We start from the raw sequence: 22,594 nt of genomic DNA, 5'->3' as shown, positions 1-22,594 counted from the left end.
TCTTGGACAGACATAGTTACAATAAAAGTTTACACACATTTGTGTCTATTTGAAGTAATAATCTATTATTATTAAACTATAATTATTCAAGTTTTCTCAAATTGTTGTCATAAGGTAAATTATTAACTAAGTGCACTAAGAAATCACATACAATTTATTATTTCATACATATTTTTCATGAAGAACAGAGTTGATTTACATTATGCTGGTATGGTCCAGTATGTTTTCACGTGTGTATACAAATTCTGAATTTCATCAATTTTAACATTTTTCCTTGATAGATGACATTTTAAATCAAGATTTAATTCACTGGCCTTTCCAATAATGTTTTCAAATTATGTGAAAACTCCCCCCACCTTAAAATGTTAAGGCAGAGAATAAAGCAGAAGTTAAACATGGATATTCTAGGACTCATAAATATCTCAAAATATTTTTTCTCAAATTGGAAATCCCCTGGTTCATTCTTATTCATTCAATTTTGAAAAATCCAGTATTGTGTTAATACTGATTTACTGCATGTCCTAAAATTATATCATATATTCCACAAGCTATTTATTTTTATACAAGTTATCTAAAAACCTATCTTGTTCTTAAATCAATAAACTAATATTGTTATTATTTGGAACTTAAGAAAGCCTGCTGAATGAGTTCATAATGTTAAACTCATATTGATAATGTTAACATGGCATGTAGGTTACAAAATGTTAACTTATAGGTAGCATTTTTTTCCCAAAGATGTAGTTAAACATGGCCAAATTAGCTGGCAGTTAGCCTGCAGTTGCTTAGCTTTTACTATTTACATGTACACTACAAAGGTCATTAGTACATTTTCAATGAATTTTGCAGTACAACTAAAATGGTTATTACGGTTTTAAGTTTCCTTCTTCACACACACACACACACACACACACACACACCTTTCTGAAATCCCAGAGCAGTTTCATACCCCAAGACATTGTGTAGGGACAGGAGGTCTGCAGTGATGGAATTCACAATGAAGCCAGTGCCTAGACTATGGCAGCACTGTGGGCTCTGATCCATTCTGTGAACCTAAACAGAATGCTCACATCTAGGGAACTTAAGAGGGAAAATAAGTAAGTCTAATATTAAAAAGAAAGAAGCCCAAATATAAGGAAAAAATTAGGAACTAGTGATTATAGACATCATCTAAGACTGCCTTATTAAACCCAGAAACTGCACTTGTGAGTAAACCAAATTCTTGTGGCTCATTTAATAAATTTAAGACACTCTTCCAGTTCCCTACTCCATTCTTTCCTTCTACATTTATATATTTGGCTTCAGGTTAAAAAAAAAGTCTTCCTTTGAGATAAAAATTTAACTAAGTAGCAATTTCTTCCATGAGAATATTTAATGAAAATAAACACAACTGTAATTCCCTTTATTTGAATAGCATATATTTTCACAAAAATAAAATTAATGCCCTGAAATAATCTGAGGTTAGAAAACAAATTTTTCATATTTTTAACAGCAAAATTAAGAACCTGTAAAATAATCATTAAATAGTTGTACTTTACAAAGGAATTTATTCCAAATTGCATATTTTATAAAAGTACATTTACATGTTTTTCAGTTAAATTTAAGAATTAAAGGTATTTGTGCCAATATGAACTTTTAATTAACAGTGAAGGATTCTCAAACCCAAATTGTGTTCAGTTGATAATATCCAAATAACTGACAACAAAAATAGATAAAGTATTGCTTTAACAAATCTAACTGACTTTCATTAAATGCATATAGATATAATAAATATAAATAAACATCTCTAAATATTAGATGATTTCCTAATTGAGGCTGAAGAAGAATATTGCTTACACATAAGTAAGAGAAAGATTTTTTTTAAAAAAAACTTTAACAGTCATTGACAAGAGGAAAATTATTACTTTTAATAACTAACCTACTAAATTCCATTCTACAAACTTTTCTTCTAACAAAATGCAAACAATGTGGAAGAGACACAAAACAAAATAGAGACAATATTCATGAGAATAGCCAAAAATGACATTTAAAATGAATATAGTTAAAAGGGTCAAATCTTGTACTCTCTAAATGCTAAATCTACCATTTGGTTATGTACCAAATTAAGTGCAAGGAAGAAAAAGATATAATTAATTAGTGTATATAGCTAATTGTTTGATGAAGACAATTACAGATGAGTCATGTGGCTATTTTCTAGATTCAGTGGGACAGACAACAGTAATACAAGTATTTCTTTAATAGAGTACTACATCTAAAAATTGTTGAATTGCAATAGATATAACCATCACAGAGTTGATGGGACTTTGAAACTGTCTAGATTTGGAATAATAGATATAGAGGATTAATGAAAAATTTTTAAGCAACACTGGCTTAAAAGATAAGATACATAACTTGGGTCTGAATCTTGACTTCACAAGTCCTGTAACTACAAATACTTCACTTCACCTCTCTGGGCAGGAAACTCCTCAACTGTAAGATGAATAGTTTGAACAAGATGCCTTTTAGGAGTCCTTCTGCTATGTAATGCTCTGGTTTATTGATCTGGAAACTCATATGATGTCTATGTGAGAGTTGTTTTATATTATCATACACATTTCATAAATATAGATAATGTAAAGTGCTCTGAAAATTATTAATCTGACAGCTTTAGTACTGTATTTAATAAAACTTCCTTTAAATTGTGTGTGTGTGTGTGTGTGTGTACACAGAATCAGAGAGAACTGGAATGAAGTTAGAAATGAGGAAGGGAGAGCAAAGAAAGAGGGAGGGCGGGAGAAAGGGCCTGGACGTGACAATGTCAACCAGGAACTTTGCCCAGGAAAAGGAGTCATCAGAATGATCTACTCCAGAAGGATCTTTTTAGACTAATTCAATGCAATCCTTTCACTATAACATGTTTAGGAGAAAATGTTAACTAAATTTCTAATAGTACTTTAACACTGTTGGTCACAATTCCTGTAACTTTCTAAAAAGTAAGATGTATCTTAGAGGGTAAGCCAGATTTTATGAAAGGCCCCAAAGAAGGAGTTCAGCAGTTATTTAGAATTACTCCTAAGAAAAAATGCAATGATAACTGAAGAGAGAAAGAAACATGAGTCCGATTCATTTTTTTATGAACTATTCCTTCCCTATTTGTGTTATGTACTTTGGAATATTCTACCTTTTACTTGATGGCTAATATCTACATTAAGGGAGACATAATTCTCAGAGTTAGCACATATTATTACATTATGTATATGTCTGATCTGCAACATATATTATGTTTTGATGGGACTTAATTATCATATACCACTGTATTCCACATCTGGGACCTAATTAACACATCCATAAAACACATTTCAAAAACAACTACACATCTCAAGACTATGTGGAAGGTTTTAAAGGAACATAATAAAGAAATTTTTAAATGCATTTTAACATTTATATGTATTTAGAAATAGAATTTAAACACACTTGGAATTGTTGAGTGTTAGTTTAAAAATCACATAAAAATAAAAATACCCATAATACACAAACTAAGACCTATGCTGGAAAGTAGATCCATATGATATTTTCTTATGTATACTAGAAAATCATGTAGTAGAGAGTATTTTTGGTTATAATCATATACTTGTCTTGGTATCCATAGAACATTAGAAATTACATTCTTGCACCCCAGCTTTTATTTATCCTATTTATTCATGCTGTAAATCCTTAAAAACTTGTCACAATTCCCAAACACATGGTGAGATTTTAGAATTTTTACTTAGGTGCTTTGCTTAAATAAAGTGATACTTAAATAAAGTCTGCAGATTCCTTCGTATCTGCAGAAGTCTAACCAACTCAGAAAGATTATATGCATTGTATGGAAAATAAAGAATGACAGTGATTATCAAGATGTTTGATCTAAGTTTTATAAGTTATGCAACTTATAAAAATGAAAACCCATACAATGTAACTCCCCTCAAATTAATCATGGTGACATTTACTGTTGTTCAATGATTTTTCTATACTTTCCATTTCTATCTAAGACTTTTTTCAATGATTTTTTCTATACTTTCCATTTCAGTATTTCTAAGATTCCTGTGACATCTTACATATAATGTAAACTTAAATTATATTAGCTACAGCATTACATGATCACATACCATATTTTTAGAATAGTAGAGATACCTTTTACCTTTCAAGTCAGGAAGACAAATAGGCAGATATGGAATGACAACTAATTCACAGTATAACCTTGTTTATAAGGTTATACTTAAATGGATCCAAATACATGTGATCGCGTCCCTAAAATAATAGTGAAAGTACAAAGTAATGAACTATAAAGTAATTATCCTCAAAAGGAGCAGCATCAGAAAGTGCTTACTTGCAGAGAGAGGAGAGAAATAAATGGGAAAATTACTAAATGGAAAATAAGTCAGTTGTTAGATATACTATTTCAGTGCAGATTTTCATGATGGTATGCATAAGAGTTATAAAACACTGAAACTTCCTTTAGGCCAATACCATGTTGCAAATAATAGGTATGCCAATTAAGATGATAAAACTATGCCTGGAAAATTAAACTGACAAAACCTGTAGAAAAACATAAAAGTTTTTATACATAGAGAGGTATGAATAAAATGATTTATGATTAAAAATTACGAAAGCAATATAAGCTTCCAATGCAAAAACAAACAATGAAAGTGTTATAACAGTTATTTCTTCCATATGTGCATAATGATCACCTTAAAAATGATTATACATTTGAAACAGGAATTGAGACAAAATGGGTAAAGTTTAGGTGATTAAAAGGAAAGATGCATATTTTAATTTGTGCTATATCATTTTATCCATGTAGGTGAAATACATATTTTATGAGGTTATAGTAACAGGTTTAATCAAATATGGATCACTATTAAGTTAGAATAATTATTTACAATGAGAAAGGGAAATATAAGGATATTTTGAATTTTAAATAGCATTCATGTTTGAACACCAAACTGTATTTCTTTTTAGAAAGATGCTGATGTGGTTATTGGTACAGGGTAGAATAATGAATATACAGAATAACTAGGTACAACATTCCTGCAGAATTAAAAGGAATGTACATTAGATGTTCCATGAGTAGAGGCATATTATAAAACAGTTTTTTTCAACACAGAGAAATAAGAGGAATAAGAATTAGGAATAGGATTGGTTATCTCTGGAGAAAGAAAAGTGAAAATCAGATGGAGACATCAGGACATATTCACTTACGCTAAAGTAACTGGACTGAATTTCAATCTGTCAAATGCTTGCATATGAATATGAGTTACCTTGAGGATGCTCCATGAAACTGTAAACTAGATTGAGCTGGTCTGCACTGACACTAAACCTCATATTCCAAATTCCTCTTTTCGTGCTCTCCTCATTACAACCCTCCAGTATTGTTCTCTCATACTGTGCTCTGCAACACATCTATGCTTGCAGCTCTGATTTCTTGGCTTTAGCCTTTCTACATCCTCCACTTTGTTACAAGTAAAGCATGGGTCCTGGCACAAAGTTAGCTTGCTTCTGTTTAAATTCAGTGACAGAGGTGCATGCACTGGTGTTTGACACAGTGATTAAATTGTCTCTGGAGATGCCTGCATCCCCATTTGGAGCGCCTGGTTCAAGTCCTGGCTCCTCTACTTCTGATCCAGCTTTCTGCTAATGTGCAGTCTGAGAGACAGCAGGTGATGGCTGAAATGCCTAAGTATCTACCACCCATGTGGGAGACCAGGATTGAGTACCTGGCTCCTGGCTTCATCCTGGCCCAACCCTGGCTGTTGTGGGCATTTGGAGTTAAACAGCAGGCAGGATATCTCAATGAATCTGTCTCTCTGCCTTTTAAATAAAATGAAAATTAATTAATTAATTAAACTCCAGCATCAAATCATTGTGTAAGTTATTTAATTGATCAGCACCTCAAATTTCTACTCTATAAACTAGGAACAAAAATAGCAATTTTAACTCAATTTTTTAGAAACTCACTTACAGATCAAAACAATTTATACTCAGGTGACTTAACTATCCAAAATACTGACTGCATTTTTTAAAAGACAAGTTTCAAAGAAATCTTTGAGGAATGCAGGAAAAAAAATTGTTTTAATCACTAAGTCTTTATTCCTCAACTTCTCTAAAACTGAAATAGCTTGTATACTGAATCTCCCAAAAGAAAATTCCATTATTTGTGGGAGCAACATTCTAGCTATCAACTATTCATCAAGTTTCCAAGTTCTGTAAGTGTGCCCCACTGTACCTGAACAAGACATTTTATGTGTCTTTAGCATTTGGGTTCATTCAAATGAGTCATGTATATTTGAGCTACAAAGAAATTCACAAATGTAGGGAGCCTCTTCCTATATCTGCTATGGAGTCAAATGTAGAATGTTGTTTAGTTACTACTGGTTCATGTAGTAAGAACTCCTTCTACTTGGAACTCTCTTAATTCATGATGACTTTATTTGAAGGAAATCTCATCATTGAGTACCTTCGTTGAGCTCTGCCTGATATCATGAAACTTTCCTCTCAAAGGTTATCAGAAAATGTCATCTTCCAAAATGAGTGCTCATTCCTCAGTGTAATTTTAGACCTAACCCAACCAAACCCTGACCTTACTGCTGCAGCATTGAATAATTATACTATCCTTGATATATTCCTTCAAGTGTACTTTTATGACTTTCCAAAACTTTTATTTCTAAATTACCTCCCTATGACATCTCCTTTACTCTGTTCTGAAGTGATAGGAAATCCATCCATTACATGCCTCTTGGAACTCTGAGTCTGGACGGGACCTTGGTTCAACTGCTTGAGATATTTTAGATTAAGTAAACTGTTCTTCCTTATTAGTATATATTTAGAACTATTTGTATAATATATTAAATTTTCTTAAAAGTTGACATATTTTCAATGATTTCATAACAGATTTCATGAGTTAAAACTGATATAAAATGTACACAATTTAGATGCAAAGTTTTGTGACATCAGACAAACACACATAGTCATGTAGTCTCACTCCAAGCAAGATGCAGAGTATTCTTATCACCCTAAAAAGTTCCCTGGTACCCTTTGTTGCTAGTCTTCTTGCCAGGTCAGGTAACCAGAGATCACACTTGTGTCTAGCTCTCATATTCTTCAGTATTTTTATTCTAAAATTTTATTTGCTTGAAGCATAGAAAGTGATATGAAAGTTTAGAAACTACATACTTATATTCTTGTATTCTAATACTTAGTACTAGTATTTTCTACACAACATAATACTTATCAACAATAATACTTTTATATGCCAGGAATTGTGCAAAGAGCTTTCCATGTAATATATCAATTAAACAGAACTGTATACTTAGACTCATAATTATCTCAATTTTATTTATTGCAAAATCTGCACGAGATAATATAACTAGCAGGTGACAGATACTGATCTTTTTTCAAAATTCATCAACTGAAATGTTTAGCCATAAAATGACTTTCTCATCTCTTTTCCTTTCTCTCTCCCCCAACCTCTCTCTCTCTCTCTCTCTCTCTCTCTCTCTCTCTCTCTCACAAACACAAAGACACACACATTCATTCATCAACTAAATTTTTCATTCTCACTATACTTTTTGAGCTGCTTCTCCTCTTTCAACAAGGGAATGGTAGTAATGCTTCACCAAACTAAGGGAATAATATAGTAATTCTTTAATCAATACAGAAATAGATATCTTCTGATTCTCATTTTTTCATTATGAATTGACCTATCAACTTCTTTCTACATGATCATATAATCTATAACTCTGTTCGCTCCTCCAATTATGTCACCTAATTAATTCTGCTTATTATCACTTTGCTTTCCATTACACTTTAACTTTTCCACTCTAGTTTCCTTCCTCATCCTCATCTTCACCCCAACCCTTACATCTCATATCCCATTCCCTCAAGTCTTCATCTAGGCTGATTAATATAAAAAGCCCTATCATGTCAAATAACATTCTTCTCTTCAAATAAAGCAAATTAAATTCTCTTAGCAATAATCTCCAATGTAACATTATTCATATCAATTTACTATTTTCCATATAAAATCTATTGATCTTTCCTGTCAATCATTTTGGTCACATTTTCATTACAGACATAAAAGTATAGTTTTAAATGAGCTGAGAGACCTAAAGACAATCATAAATTTGCCATTTGTAATGAACACTTAGGATTGTATACATGTTTATACTCACTAAATACTAGATTGTAAACTTATTACATGTGTTCTATTCCATTCAACACAAACAATTTGACAAAAATTGTCAAAATTACCATCTAGGTATTATGCTTTACTCATCCATGAGCAAAATACTCACATCTTTGACAACTAATTTTCATAAATTATTCTTTTGAACTTCAGTTGACTTGACTTTAACTCCTATCTGCAATACAGAGCTATTTTCATCTTATTTTTCTTTTCAAACATTATCTCAATGGATAAGACTTCCTGTATTACTTCATTTAAAATGACAAGTACTCACCCAAATTCCTTTTGGTCTTACACAGGTTTTTAAAAACAGTACTTACAATTATCTATGTTTACCTTGTGCAGTGATTATTTCTTCTTCCAAGAATATAATTTCTGTGAAGGAAGAGATCTTGTATGGATTCACCACTGTTATGCTGCTAGTGGTTAGAATAAGGCCTGATACATAATAAGGCCTTATACAAATGAATTTTTAGAATGTGAACTACCTTTACTGTACCAGAATAAGAATTTCAGGAATAATTTTTCTAAATGTAGGTAAATCATGTTATACCATAATTTATTATGCCATTGTGATACCCAGGAAATTATGTAAGTAGGATAAAATTTCTTGTTATTTTAGTATTTTATAAAAATTATTTTATTAGTTTCTGCTTTATATTGTTATTCCTACTTTAGTACTCATATTGTCATGACTGACACATTAGAAGCTGAGAAGATTCTAATTCTGAGAAAAAAATATATATTTGTCAATAAGAAAATATTGAGAAAGAATTTTAAAGGGTTGAAGAATTCATGATTTGTATTAATATTTTATCCACCTGTTAGATACATGAAAAAATTCTATAATCTTTCATATTAAAAAGTTTTCAAAAATTTAACATTAAAATTCTTCAATTAAATGGCTATTTTCATACATAATTGATTTAGCCACTGTCCAATTAACATTTACAGTAATTATTTTATTGTAAAAATTAAGGCTTTACACTCTTGCCTCAGAATCAGCCCTTAAGGCGTTCGGATCTGGCTGAAAAGCCCATGAGAGTATTTCAGGCATGGAAAACCAAGACACTGTGGCAAAAAAAAAAAAAAAAAAGAAAAAAAGAAAAAAAAAAAGAAAGAAAGAAATGACCTAAATGAAAGATCTCTGCAAGTGAGATCCCAGTGGAAAGAACAGGTCATCAAAGAAGGAGGTACCTTTCTCTGAAGGGAGGAGAGAACTTCCACTTTGATTATGACCTTGTCTAAATATGATCAGAGTCTCTTCCATAGCCTTGGCAACTCATCACAAGAGCCTAGGGTGATTACTGACACCATAAATAAGAGTGTCAATTTGTTAAGTCAATAACAGGAGTCACTGTGCACTTACTCCTCATGTAGGATCTCTGTCCTTAATGTGCTGTACATTGTGACTTAATGCTATAAGTAGTACTCAAACAGTATTTTTCACTTTGTGTTTCTGTGTGGGTGCAAACTGTTGAAAGCTTTACTTAATATATGCTAAATCGATCTTCTGTATATAAAGAGAATTGAAAATGCATCTTGATGTGAATGGAAGGGGAGAGGGAGTGGATAAGGGGAGGGTTGCGGGGAGGAGGGAAGTTATGGGGGGGGGGAAGCCATTGTAATCCATAAGCTGTACTTGGGAAATTTATATTCATTTAATAAAAGTTAAAAAATAAGGCTTTAATGAAACCTTTGTACACATAATTTTATTCAAATATCTGTTTTTATTAGACCAAAAGTATATGAACATTTTAAGTTTCTTGATTTACACTACAAAATTGCTTTACAGAAAGTCCATAGTAATTTGTACTATCAATCTTCTTACCACATTCTTAACATTGCTTTCTAAATGGGTGGAATATGGTCTTTCACTTAGAATTATATTGATTTCATTGGTGTTGGCTGAAAAAATTGCTTTCATATATTTACTTTCCATTGCATTTGTTGTTTAGGGAAATGTTTGTATATATTCTTTCGCTATTCCCTATTTTTCTACAATAATTTTATAGAATATATAATTTAAAAGATTAAAACTATAAAGAACCTTAACTCTTAACACTTTGACTTGTGGTATATGTTTTTTCCCAACTTGTTGTGCGTCTTTTAATTTATTGGTGATGATGTTGATATTCTGAAATGTATAGCTGCCTCATTGTTGTCTGGTGTCTTTCCATTTCTAAATTTCATTAATTTTGGGGGGCAGGTTTTTGTTTTTCACAGAAATGATCTATGCTTTAATTAAGAAATTAATCCATTAATCTAGCTGGAATTTATTAAGATTAATAAGAAGTTATAAGCAACCAGCCCAAAGTCATATACCTGATGAGTGGCAGAATTTACACCTATCTGATTGCAGGGCCCTTGGACTTTCCTCTTAACTACATTGCCTCAGAAATGATTAAACTCAAGAGTGCAGTGCAGAAGTCCTGATACAGTTGTATGACATTTACCTCCTAAAGTGGTAAAAAGAAAGTAGCATACTTTAATGTGTATAACAAAAAGAAGCAATTCTAAATAACAGAAAGAATGCTCAGATACTAGAATGCATGACTTCAATACAATTGATTCAAATGAAAATACTACTTTAACTTTTCTCATTTAATAATAATACCTCACTTAAACTGTACCAGACTGTTTTTAGTTGTTTTGCAAATTATAAAAGTATTCACTTTAATCATAACAATAACCCTTTGTGGTAGAATTATTATTATTTCTATCTTATACTTGAGGCACCTAAGGCACAGAGAGTAACTTTCTCCAGCTCACAGAGCAACTAAGTGGTGGAGCTGATCAGGCAATATACTTCGGTCTGCACTCATAAGCTGCTTCTAAAAATAGCATTTCTGACAGAAACAAATACTTTACCTAACAGTTGAATTTCTAGGACACACAGTTAATGTGGATGATAGGTCCAAGTAAACTTGAATGTTAAGAGCAGCTGCATCATGGTATAGCAGGTTAAGCTGCTGCCTACAGTGCCAGCCTCTCATATGGGTGCCAATTTGAGTCCTGGCTGCTCCATTTCCACTGTAGCTCTCTGCTAATACACCTGGGAAAGCAGCATAAGACGGCCCAAGTGTTTGGGCCCCTGACACCTTTCTGTAAGACCCAGAAAAAGCTCCTGGGCTTAGGCCTGGCCCAGCCTTGACCATTGGTGGCCATTTGGGGAGTGAAACAGCAGAGGGAAGATCTCTCTCGGTCTCTCCTTCTCTCTCTCTGTAATTCTGCTTTTCAAATAAATAAATAAATAAATCTTTTATTTTAAAAAATTCAATGTTAGAGTATTAACAATGAAGAAGTAATACACTGAGAATTTAGCAGTAATATTGTAAATTCAGAATTTATATTTCATTAAAGATAGAATTTTGTATTCACACAGAACTAGAGAACTAAAATACAATGAATTATCCCGATTTTAAACACAAACATGAATTAGTATAAAAACAAATTACTGGCCGGCGCCGCAGCTCACGAGGCTAATCCTCCACCTAGCGGCGCCAGCACACCCGGGTTTTAGTCCCGGTCGGGGCGCCAGATTCTGTCCTGGTTGCCCCTCTTCCAGGCCAGCTCTCTGCTGTGGCCTGGGAGTGCAGTGGAGGATGGCCCAAGTGCTTGGGCCCTGCACCCCATGGGAGACCAGGAGAAGTACCTGGCTCCTGCCATCGGATCAATGCAGTGTGCCGGCCTCAGTGCGCCGGCCGCGGCAGCCATTGGAGGGTGAACCAACGGCAAAGGAAGACCTTTCTCTCTGTCTCTCTCTCTCACTGTCCACTCTGCCTGTCAAAAAATAAAAATAAAAAAAAATAAAATAAAATAAAACAAGTTACTATTTATTCCTATTTCACTCTCAAAAACTTTCTTCAATCTCTTTTATTTGAATATTTATAGCTTTTAGTGAATCAAGTTCAAGCATTATCCTTTATCATATATGTATTTACATGTATATATGTATACATACATTAAATTTCTTCTGTAATGCGTGTTCTTTCTCTTTTCCTCTTAGTTCATGAGTAGAACAAAAAGTCATACAAAAGCACACAGTGACAAATAATGTAATAAAGGCCATGCCAATCTGTCAAGCACTGAAGTGAACATTTGAAATGGAACACGCCATTGGTTGACAATTTTGTATCTCCAAAATTCAAATTCTAACCTCCAAGGTGCAAGTTTTAGGAAGCAAGATCTTTGTGAGAAAATTAGGTCAAGAAGTTTTTGCAGGATTAATGCCTTATTAAAAGTCTCCAGATAGATCCTTAGTCCCTTCTACCAAGTGAGGACACAGGAGAAGCAGGCACAAAGCCAGCAAAGCTGGCTCATTCCAGGCCCAAAACCACCCAGGGACTTTATCTTAAAGTTCTCAATCTCTAGAACTATAAAAAATAAATTTTTATCATCCACAAGCCACTCTGTTATTCTGTTATAGCAGTCTGAATAGACTAAAACAATACATGTCAATGGGCAACATTCGGAAACAAGAATTAAAACAAGATGCCTGTGTTCAAGCTATAAAAAATACAAAAACTTATATTAAATTTGAAAAATATCCCTTAGTGAATTATCCATAATAGGAAGTGATATAATAATCATATTAAGAACTGGAATTAAAACACTAAACATGTTATTTATTCCTATCTGTACTTTTATTAAGAAGACTTAGAAATCTATTCAACATAGATTTTTAAGCACATTGTATTAACATCAATACTTTTCAGATCCAAGGACCTATCTGAAACAAAAAATTTTTTGAGCTGTTTTTATTTTCTAAAACTGTTGATGTAGTGGCACTAATTTATTACAGTAATTTAAGTACTTAATATAACAGCATAACAAATTTCATATAATAACAATGTAAGGAATTTGTAAGAAATATAGTTGATAAAATGTCTTTTAATTTTACGATCTTATGAATAAAACTGATATATTAACAGGCTAAGTTTGTCGGACAACATAGATCAGATGTGGCAATAATTCTGAAAGTCTGTGTAGTTGGAACTTGTTACTTTTAGAATGAAATCCATGAGACCTAACTGAGCTCTAAGGTTGGGTGAATTTGCAGAATGATAAACACAACGCTGACTGATACAGATCAAGTTCTCATTTATAGCACCAGTATCTGCAGCAGAAATGAAGAAACCTCAGATTTTGGCTGTCCCACACCAGCAGGAAAAGAGGTACTACAGATATACAACTGTACCTGCAGTTTTAAAAGTTCATCCTAGGGCCAGCATAGTGGTATATCTGGTTTAGCTGCTGCCTGCAATGCCAGCATCTCATATGAGCACCTGTTCAAGTCCCTACTGCTCCACTTCAGATCCAGCTCCTGGCTGCTTCAAGTCCTGGCTGCTCCACTTCCAATCCAGCTCCCCGCTAAAGCACCTGAGAAAAGCAGAAGATGGCCCAAGTACTTGTGCCCCTGCCACCCACATGGGAGACCTGGAAGAAGCTCCTGGCTTCAGCCTTGTCCAGCCCTCGCTGTTCAGACCTTCTGGGCAGTGAACCAGCAATGGTAGCTCATGCTTACTCGCTGGCTCTCTCTTTCCCCCTCTCTGTGACTTTCAAATAAATAAATATTGAAAAACAAAAGAGTTCACACTAAGAATGACGTTATATTTAGTAACAATAACAGTAACAAAAGCAATTTAGAACTTAATGTTTGAAGACAAAACATTCTCTAAGTTTAATCAGGTGATATGTATTCTAGATAACTTTTTGTAAGAAAACTTGTTTCAATTATCAATCTCCTCTCTAGAATCTTCAAACCACCTCATTCAAGTCCTTTACCTTTGGCTTTAGGCAGATTATGAACAATGATTTGGTAAATCTAAATTGAATTTCTTAATTTTCTTCCTTCTTTATGCTGAACTTCAATTCCTTATTTTTTCTCCTTGTTTTCTCACTAACATATGATATACCTCATTCTTCCGTTTCCCTAGAACTCAGTCTTTTCTTAAGATTTTCCAATCTGTAGTGTCACCTTGAGCTATACTGAATTTCTTTCTCTAATTCATTCTAAATTGCTTGGAAAATCCTGATCTTTCCCATCGTGAATTCTGCAGTCCTATTCCTTTGCTTTAAACAGTATACATCCTGAAAGCCATTGTTTGCAGCTCCTGCATCTCATATGGGCACCGCTTTCAGTTCTGATTGCTCCACTTCTGACCCAGCTCCCAGCTAATGTGCATGGGAAAGCAGTAGAAGACAGCCCAAGTCCTTGGGCCTCTGCACACACGTGGGAGACCCAGAAGAAGCTCTTGGCTCCCGGCTTTGGATCGGCCCTGCTCTGGCTGTTGCAGCCATTTAGAGAGTGAACCAGTGGATGGAAGATCTCTCCATCTCTATCTCTCCCTCTTTCTCTCTGTAACTCTAACTTTCAAATAAATAAATAAATAAATCTTAGGGAAAAAAAAGAATACTTCACCCCTCAAAAATATTTTGAGGAGAAACTGCTCAAAAACCTACAACATATACTGTATGAGGGGATTTCAAAACATTTGTGGAAACTGGACTTAAAAGATACAAATAAAAATACTAATGTAATTACTCAACATATGTATAAAATATAAATGTTAACTTCTCAAAATAAGAAATATAAACTTCATACTTCATCAAGTTCAAGTCACTTTTTTAAGTGGTAATACCAGCCATTTTAAACTGAATGCTCAGGGAATTCAACCATGTCAGTGCAGTTCTTTTTACAATATCAACTGAAGAAAAATGGGCACTCTAAAGATTTTTTAGATTAGCAAACAGAAAGTGAGAAGGTGCTAATGAAGACTCTAGGGTTTCTCATTGAAATTTTCACAAAATTGATCTTGTTTGATGAGAGGAAAGAGCAGGAGCACTGTCAAGGACAAAAAGGATCCTAGTGAAGCTTTCCTGGGTGTTTTTCTGCTAAAACCCTGGCTAAGTTTTTCAGAGTATTCTCATAATAAGCAGATATTATTCTTGGCCCTTTAGGAAGTCAACGAATAAAATGCTCAGAACATCCTAATACCCATTACGTGACCTTTGCTCCTGACTAGTTCATTTCTGCATTGATTATACCACACTGATAATTCCATTCATTACAACTGCATCACTCCAGTGTGACTCTACACTATATTGTCCCCAGATGAGACTTCTCTCCTGAGTTCCAGACTTGTATATCCAGTCAACCCAAGATATTTATTCCTGAACAGCCAAACTGAGCTTTAAATCCAACCCATCTGCAAGATGAATTCTGTCTTTCCACTTAATCAGGTACAATCTATATTTCCTATTCCGGTAAAACGCAACATCACCTATCCAAACATGTGACTCACCTGAGATTATCTCATTATTCATCTTCCTGAATCAATATAAAATCAGTGATTAAGATCTGTAGATTCTATATTTTTCACTAAGTTCTGAGGTTCTGATAAACTTTAGGAATCTTAATTCAGCAAATTATCATCTCACAAATTATATTTATGCTTATTTCATCTTGTAATCTGTCTAAAATCAAATGTCTGACCTTGTTATTCTATTGTCTTACATGCTTCAATAACCAACACAATTCCAATGAAATCTGTCCCTGCTTGGTTTCGCCTAAACTTCTTTGAAATTATTGGTCATATTTTTCCTCTGCCTGAAATATTCTCTATACAAGAGGTCACATTTTTCTGGCATTTAGTATCAATTCAAATGCCATGAAGTCTTTCTTGAATTAATACCCATGCTTCCCAGGTAGAAATAATTATACCATCATCTGTGACTTCATTGTATAATTATTTATATATATTTACATATAATATATATAACATATGTTATATACAGAGAATTATCTCATAGCACCTGTAATTAATTATTGCACTTATGTAGATCACATTAAATTTATACTAGAAAAAGTCCAAATGCACAGGGAGCTATTTGTGTTTGCTATTTCCAAAACCTGGAATAGGTTTCAACTCAAGTGTCCACTCTTCTATGAAGCTATTCTTGATCTTACAGTTGTAAAAGATTTTGACTTTATGACTTTGTAGAATATATTGTTAGAATCATCCATATTGGCATATAAACATCTCCTAACTACTCAGTGACCTCAATATCTTCTTTAGAGCATGAGTTAAGTCTTTGGGATTTCCCCCAAATTACTAAACTCAGAATAGCAGTAAAATATTTTTTAATTACCTTAAAAGTTGGAAATAATATTTTGGTCTAAATTTTGAAAATAAATTATGATAAATTTGTTAACATAATGTAGCTAACTCCATACATGTATATTGCATCTATAGTTAGTTATGGAAAAACTACATATATAAATATCACATAAAATCAATAATTTTATTTATCCAACTAATTGGAACAGTAGCTGGTAAAAGTTTACTATACAAACTTCTAATTATACCTATAAGATTGAACATTTTGTTATATTAGAGAATAAAAATCTGTGAAATGAGTTAAACAAAAAGGTAAAAAAATTCTAGGATGAGTTAAATAAATGAAAACAAAGAAAAGCAGTAGAAGAGACACACCTGCATATCTTCTCCTTGTAGAGTCCACTTCTTCTGTGACCACACCGTGTAATGGACAGACATAGATAAAGGAGATGGGTGTGAGTGGATGTACTCGAAAGGAAAAATGTGACACTGAAGGAAAGGGCCCCAAAGCATTTGAGAAAGAATCCTGTATTCAGTTGTAGGGAAGATATAATCAAATACATACCATAACAAAAATAGGTAAGAACTGATGGAAAATTGGTTAAGCTACTATAGGTTAGCAGAAATAGAAATATAAAGTTAGTATAGAAGAGGATTCAGAAGTTTACAATTATTTATGTCCAGTCAGTCCTGAACCTTGATGCTGAAGAAAGATGCCATTAGTAAAATGAATGTTACTTGTATGATCATACTGTGAAAGATGTTATTGGGTCAATTTATGCTTTTAAAATAATTATCTGAAGAAAAGAAATTCATTTAGTCATCAAAAAGAGCAATAAAAAGCATTCCAACATATTTCAGTTTTTGAAGTTTTCCCAATTAACTAGTGCTCACATGAAAATAAAATATGTCCATCAGGTCAATATTTCATTGAATTACATCAAAGCAGCAAAATATTACCATAAAAATAATAGGGAGTAATAATTTTAATACAACTTATAAGAAAATTGGCTGAAATATATGATCTTAATTCAATACAAAAATTCAATTTAATTTCAACTTAATGTCTATTTATTCAGAAAATACTCACAAATAGCATGTCATAGGCCATAAAAATTTCTATTAAAATTTATCCATCCAAATCTAATATATACTCTATAGATATGGTACATATTTCAGAAATACTTCTTTTCCAAGTATGAGCTCACAAGAAGTTCATAAGACATTTTATACAAGAATGTGAAAAAAGAATGTCTCTAAACTCAGCAAATACAAAAATTCTCCCCAAAATATTAGTAGGTTAGTACAGTAAAATGGACACAGATGAACAAAAATACAATAACCAAAATTTCATATTTCAGTTTTCTACTTAGCTTTGAATTAGATGCTACAATTCTAAAATCAAACACCACATTTAGTTTTGCAATAGTTGTATCATGATTGTGAGTGACTTATGGAAAAAATATATTTTACAAATTCACTATCAATATATTGAAATCACAGTCCTTCAGGGAATGAATTTCCATAGTAAATTTATCTTTTGAAAATAGTGAGAAAATGAAAATTTTCTATTAAAAAATGCTAAGATTATTGAAACATCTGCTTGGGAAAAGAGAGAAGTCCTAATATAAATTGTAGAGAATTGCAGAAAAATTACTCATTTGGAAACTTAACAATGTCCTTTTTATTATAATATGGCACATTTTTCACCTATTGAAAATCAATACCAAATTTTACCAGAATTATATTACAAATATGAGGCTGTTAATAAAATGGACCACTAGGAAAATATCTTTGTATCTTCCTGAAAGTACTCACACATGAAAATGATAAATGTCATATTTTCTTTCCCATCCCCAGTAAACCCATTTCTTAAAGAAGATAAAAAAATCAGATATATAAAAAATATAGATCAATACTTGTTACATACAAAATTTTCCTAATTTCTACACATTTACTATACAACTAAAATAGTTTCCTCACACGTCAAGAAGAAACTGAGATGAACTGACAAAACACTTGTTTATGTATCTCATTTCTAAGAAGACCTTTTTTTTTTTTTATTGGCAGAAAACACAAATGCTGCATACATCAATTAAGCTTGTTTTTCCACTTAGCATTTTTCTGTATCTTGGATTACTCTGAAATAGCACTGATAAAAGAAATTTTCAGATACATAGAGTTCAAGTAACTTACCCAATACCACAAGACATGTTTAGTGGCAGAGCCAGAAATACAAGAGATCTACTAGATGCTGTATGATCCAATAAAAATGTGAAATAAAAAGTCAAACAAAAAACAAAAACTTTTATGGTCACATCTGAACTGGACACTTTTATTTAGTATTTAATTAAAAACATTTTTAAAAAGAGGTATATGGTTTAACTGATAAATTAATTTATCAATGTTTTCATTCTTAAAGTTCTAGTGGTAATACTTTTAAAACTAACATTTAATAAACTTTTAGATAATAATATAAAATTTATAATACTCCAAAGGGAATAAAAATGAAATATTTTAACAATGATCTCACTATTAAAAGTGTTAAATCATTTCCATTATTGGTGTGACTCTAATGCAATAAAAACCAGTCGAAACTAATCTTATAGAAAAAACATATAACTAGCAGATTGAATATTCATGCAAATCATACTAATTTTATAGCTATAGTATATCAAATACACTTAAAACTTTTTGCTTTCTTGCATTCCTTGTGTTTTCAGTTTTACTTTGTGCTATTTGCAATAAAACAGCCTCATTTTAAAAGAGAAACTTCTCATTTAAGCAGCCTTGTCTTATATAAATGATAATAGGCTATAAATATTTATTTTCCACATAGTTTGTAAAAAGTAACAGATTGCAGTGAATCTGGAAAGGAGGTAAGAATACCCCTTTTGTCTTCCAATCTCCCCACATTTCCCTTGATTATACCATGCCATAGTAAAACATTCTACTTTTTAGTGCTGCTAATGGCAACTTGAACACAAATACTTTCTCTTTCAGGTAGCCAATAACTAAAGAGGAATGATAAAGGAGAGTAAAAGTATCTCTTTTCTTAGATGTGTATTACTGACAGTTATGTTTTAAAGTTGGAAAATATAAAGATTCGTAAACAGAATGTTTAGTATTTTTCTTTTCCATCCCATCATACAAAATATTTTCATAAATTGCCCTGACATAAGACATGTATAAAATATAATGAATTAAATCATAGCTACTGTTTCATCACTTAATTATTTTTCAGCAAATATTTAAAAATTAGGGTACCATGAAGTTATAAACTATGTAAAGCATGATTTTATGAAGGAAAGTATTACCACACACATATATACACACACACACTAAAGCTGTCTGCATTGAAGGGTGTTTTAACTTGCATTGTATTTCAGGGGAATACATATCCCAAATTCAAATCAAAATGATCATCTGTAATCAGCTTTATTAAAAATGTAAAATATATGGAACTGTTTATCCATAAATATAGTGTTTATTAAAGGTGTATGATATGTGTTTGAAACTCTGGCGAATGTTCTCACCACCATTTACAATAGGCGTGCACTTAGTCCTGTTACTGGATTAAACTGTAATTGCAGTAACATGTCCTATAGGATCAAGCATTATGTTAAAACGCTTCCTGACCCAATGCAATACAAGATTGATGAATTGTATAATAGAACATGCAAATAATTAAAAGTTAACATTAGTAGGAAGATTTATTAAAGGTCATAGTCAGAATGTTTGAGTAAAAGGAGAGATATATTTCAAAAAAAGACTAGATACACATTTAGTCAGTAAAAGGGCCCCAGTTATAAAAGGGTCAAGTTAGAGGTGGACTATAAAAACAGAGTTGGATCACATGTTTGGCCTAGTGAGTAAGATGCTCACATGCTGTATCAGTGTACCTGGGCTGGATTCCTGGCTCTGGCTGCTGATTCCAGCTTTCTCTCAGTGCTGATTCAAGAAGGTAGCAGGTGATTGATGACTCAGGTACTTGGGTTCTTGCCACCCATGTGGGAGACCTCAACTGACATGCCAGCTCTTTGCTCTGGCTTGAATCCCAGCCTACCCTCTCCTCCCAAGGCCACCGTCTTGCCTACCTCACTGTGGCATTTCATCAGTGTGCCAGTAGAAGGCAACCCCAATCCTCCCCAAATAAATAAATGGATATATTTTAAGAATTGTTTACCAAGTATACAGATGACAAACTAAAACCTCTACATTGGCAAAATAACCTCTGAAAAATTCTTCAATTCAAATGCTTTGAATTAATTATTTCTAACAAGATTATTTCTCACAATTTGTCAATATTCATAACATTACTGACATTAGTTAAGTTCTACTAATTAAGATAAGCAAGGTACAATATTCTAATTATTTTCTAGTTACTTGAAAGTTATTAATTTTAGAAACTCACTGAATTTAACAATATGATTCTTTTAAATGTCTTCTTATTCCTTGCTGTTTTTTTTTATCAGATTCTATATTTGAATTCTGACACAAAATGCATGTTTAAATGCAGAAAGAATTTAAAATATCTCATTTCCAAACTGTAACATGCTATTTAAAATAAAAATAATAGTTGCCAAAGTACAGGTTTGGCCATATAAACTTAACTAAGTCAGGGTCACTGAACTAACTTTAATGAGCAACTAAGACCATGAATGATGAAATTTCAGCTTATTTACAGAAAAATATTATTGGTATCATTTGATGTGATACAGGTTTGCCATGCATATCCGTGGGTTCTGCCATCCCTCTTAGTGGGTTCAACCAAATAGGAACTGAAACTATTAAAAATATGCAAAATATGCACAGACTACTTCACCCTCTTTTATCATTAATCACTAAACAATATACAACAACTGTTAATAGTAATTATACTGTATTAGGCATTATTGGTAATCTAAAGTATAGGGGAGGATGCACATAGGTTATGACAAATACTATCACATTTTAACAGGAGGGACTTGAATATCAACAATATCAGTATGGGAAGAGTTCCCGGGAATGCCCTGTAAATACCTAAGAGCAATTGTATTTATTTTGAAGCTGTCAGTAACATTTAATTACAAAATCCTATTGGTTGATTTGTGCTTTATAAAGCATTTATTTGTCTTATATCACTTTTCCCATCAAAAATAAAAATATCAATTCCACAACAACCCAGATATAATCTGAAATTATATAATAATAACCATGGACACAACCCTGATTCCCTTTTCCAGATCAGATGGATTAGTCAATTTAAAATATTGCTTTAGAATGACTCTTCTTTTAAGAACTCTCAAAATATTCAAGAATCAAAGGAAGTTAAAGAACAAAATATAAAAATATTCATGAAAAAACGTTAAAGTTTAAAATTCACTAACAAAATATTTTTTGAACATGTATCTTTGCCTAAGATGAATTTTGTAAGACATAATACTAAAGGTAAAACTAAGTAAAATATAATTCTTATTTCACCATAGTTACAAATGTCATGCAGAATATAGAAAAATCCACATTGAAAAAATTAAGGGTTAATACATAATATCAAATAATGATAAAATAGGCACTTATGCACATTAAGATGTTAGTGAAACATAACTTGTTACTTTGAATCGTTCCAGTTTCCAAAATATTATATAATCATACAGTTCTCCACCAAAGCACTTCATTGTTCTCACTTTTATAAAATAAAAAAAAAATAGACTTCAGAATTTTCCCGATAAGATTTAGCAAGCTAACAGCATTTGTTATGGTTTCTAAGCAGTTACAATAAGTGTAGCTAAGTCAAGTCAGGATCTTCCTAAATACTGGATCCCTTACACTTCGAAAATAACAAAGTTGGACTTACATTCCTTTCATGAATAGTCTCAATTATCAAATATTTCATTTAAAATTATATTTCCTGTAGATTTTGAACTATTTAAATCCAAGACTAGTCTTTTCAAAAGTTCTCACTTTGGTGAATCTTTGAAATTTATTAGTTCAGAAATATTCATTAAACCTGAGGTACTTCTACTTGAAGTGATATTTTCTTTTGTACTTTTTCATGTGGTAAATAAAATATGAGACTAATAAATTTTATGTAGAAATATATTCTTTTCCTATATATTTCTAATCACTGTAAGGATAAATTTACAAAGCAAAATATCAAATTCATGGTTCAAAGTTTTTTTTCATAGTTTAATATCCTCAATTATTAATGAGCATTATTATCTTTTCCAGAATCAAATTACTCATTGAAAAATAAACAACAGATTACCCATATTATCCATGGATATATATC

At 32.1% G+C, this 22,594-nt stretch overlaps 1 protein-coding gene across 47 annotated transcripts in view; it reads right to left on the bottom strand.

Annotated features, from left to right (window-relative positions):
• Nucleotides 1-22,594, bottom strand: part of RIMS2 (regulating synaptic membrane exocytosis 2) — a 718,020-nt gene that overhangs the window by 192,571 nt on the left and 502,855 nt on the right. For 6 of the 47 annotated variants that reach the window (XM_089336452.1, XM_089336450.1, XM_089336451.1 and 3 more), the window contains one exon: nt 16,699-16,728. The exons of 36 other annotated variants lie outside the window; for them this stretch is intronic. In XM_089336452.1, the coding sequence (XP_089192578.1) occupies nt 16,699-16,728 (30 nt within the window). Of the gene's footprint in view, nt 1-16,698; nt 16,732-22,594 lie in introns of all 47 variants that reach the window. 5 more of the 47 variants (XM_051844697.3, XM_051844694.3, XM_051844698.3 and 2 more) reach the window with 1 other exon arrangement.

The sequence above is a fragment of the Oryctolagus cuniculus genome, chromosome 6 (assembly GCF_051225735.1).
Source record: "Oryctolagus cuniculus isolate XC-2025 breed Fujian yellow rabbit chromosome 6, ASM5122573v1, whole genome shotgun sequence".
NCBI lineage: Eukaryota > Metazoa > Chordata > Mammalia > Lagomorpha > Leporidae > Oryctolagus > Oryctolagus cuniculus.
The sequence above is the reverse complement of the archived record's forward strand: the minus strand, read 5'-3'. Positions and strand labels throughout refer to the sequence as shown.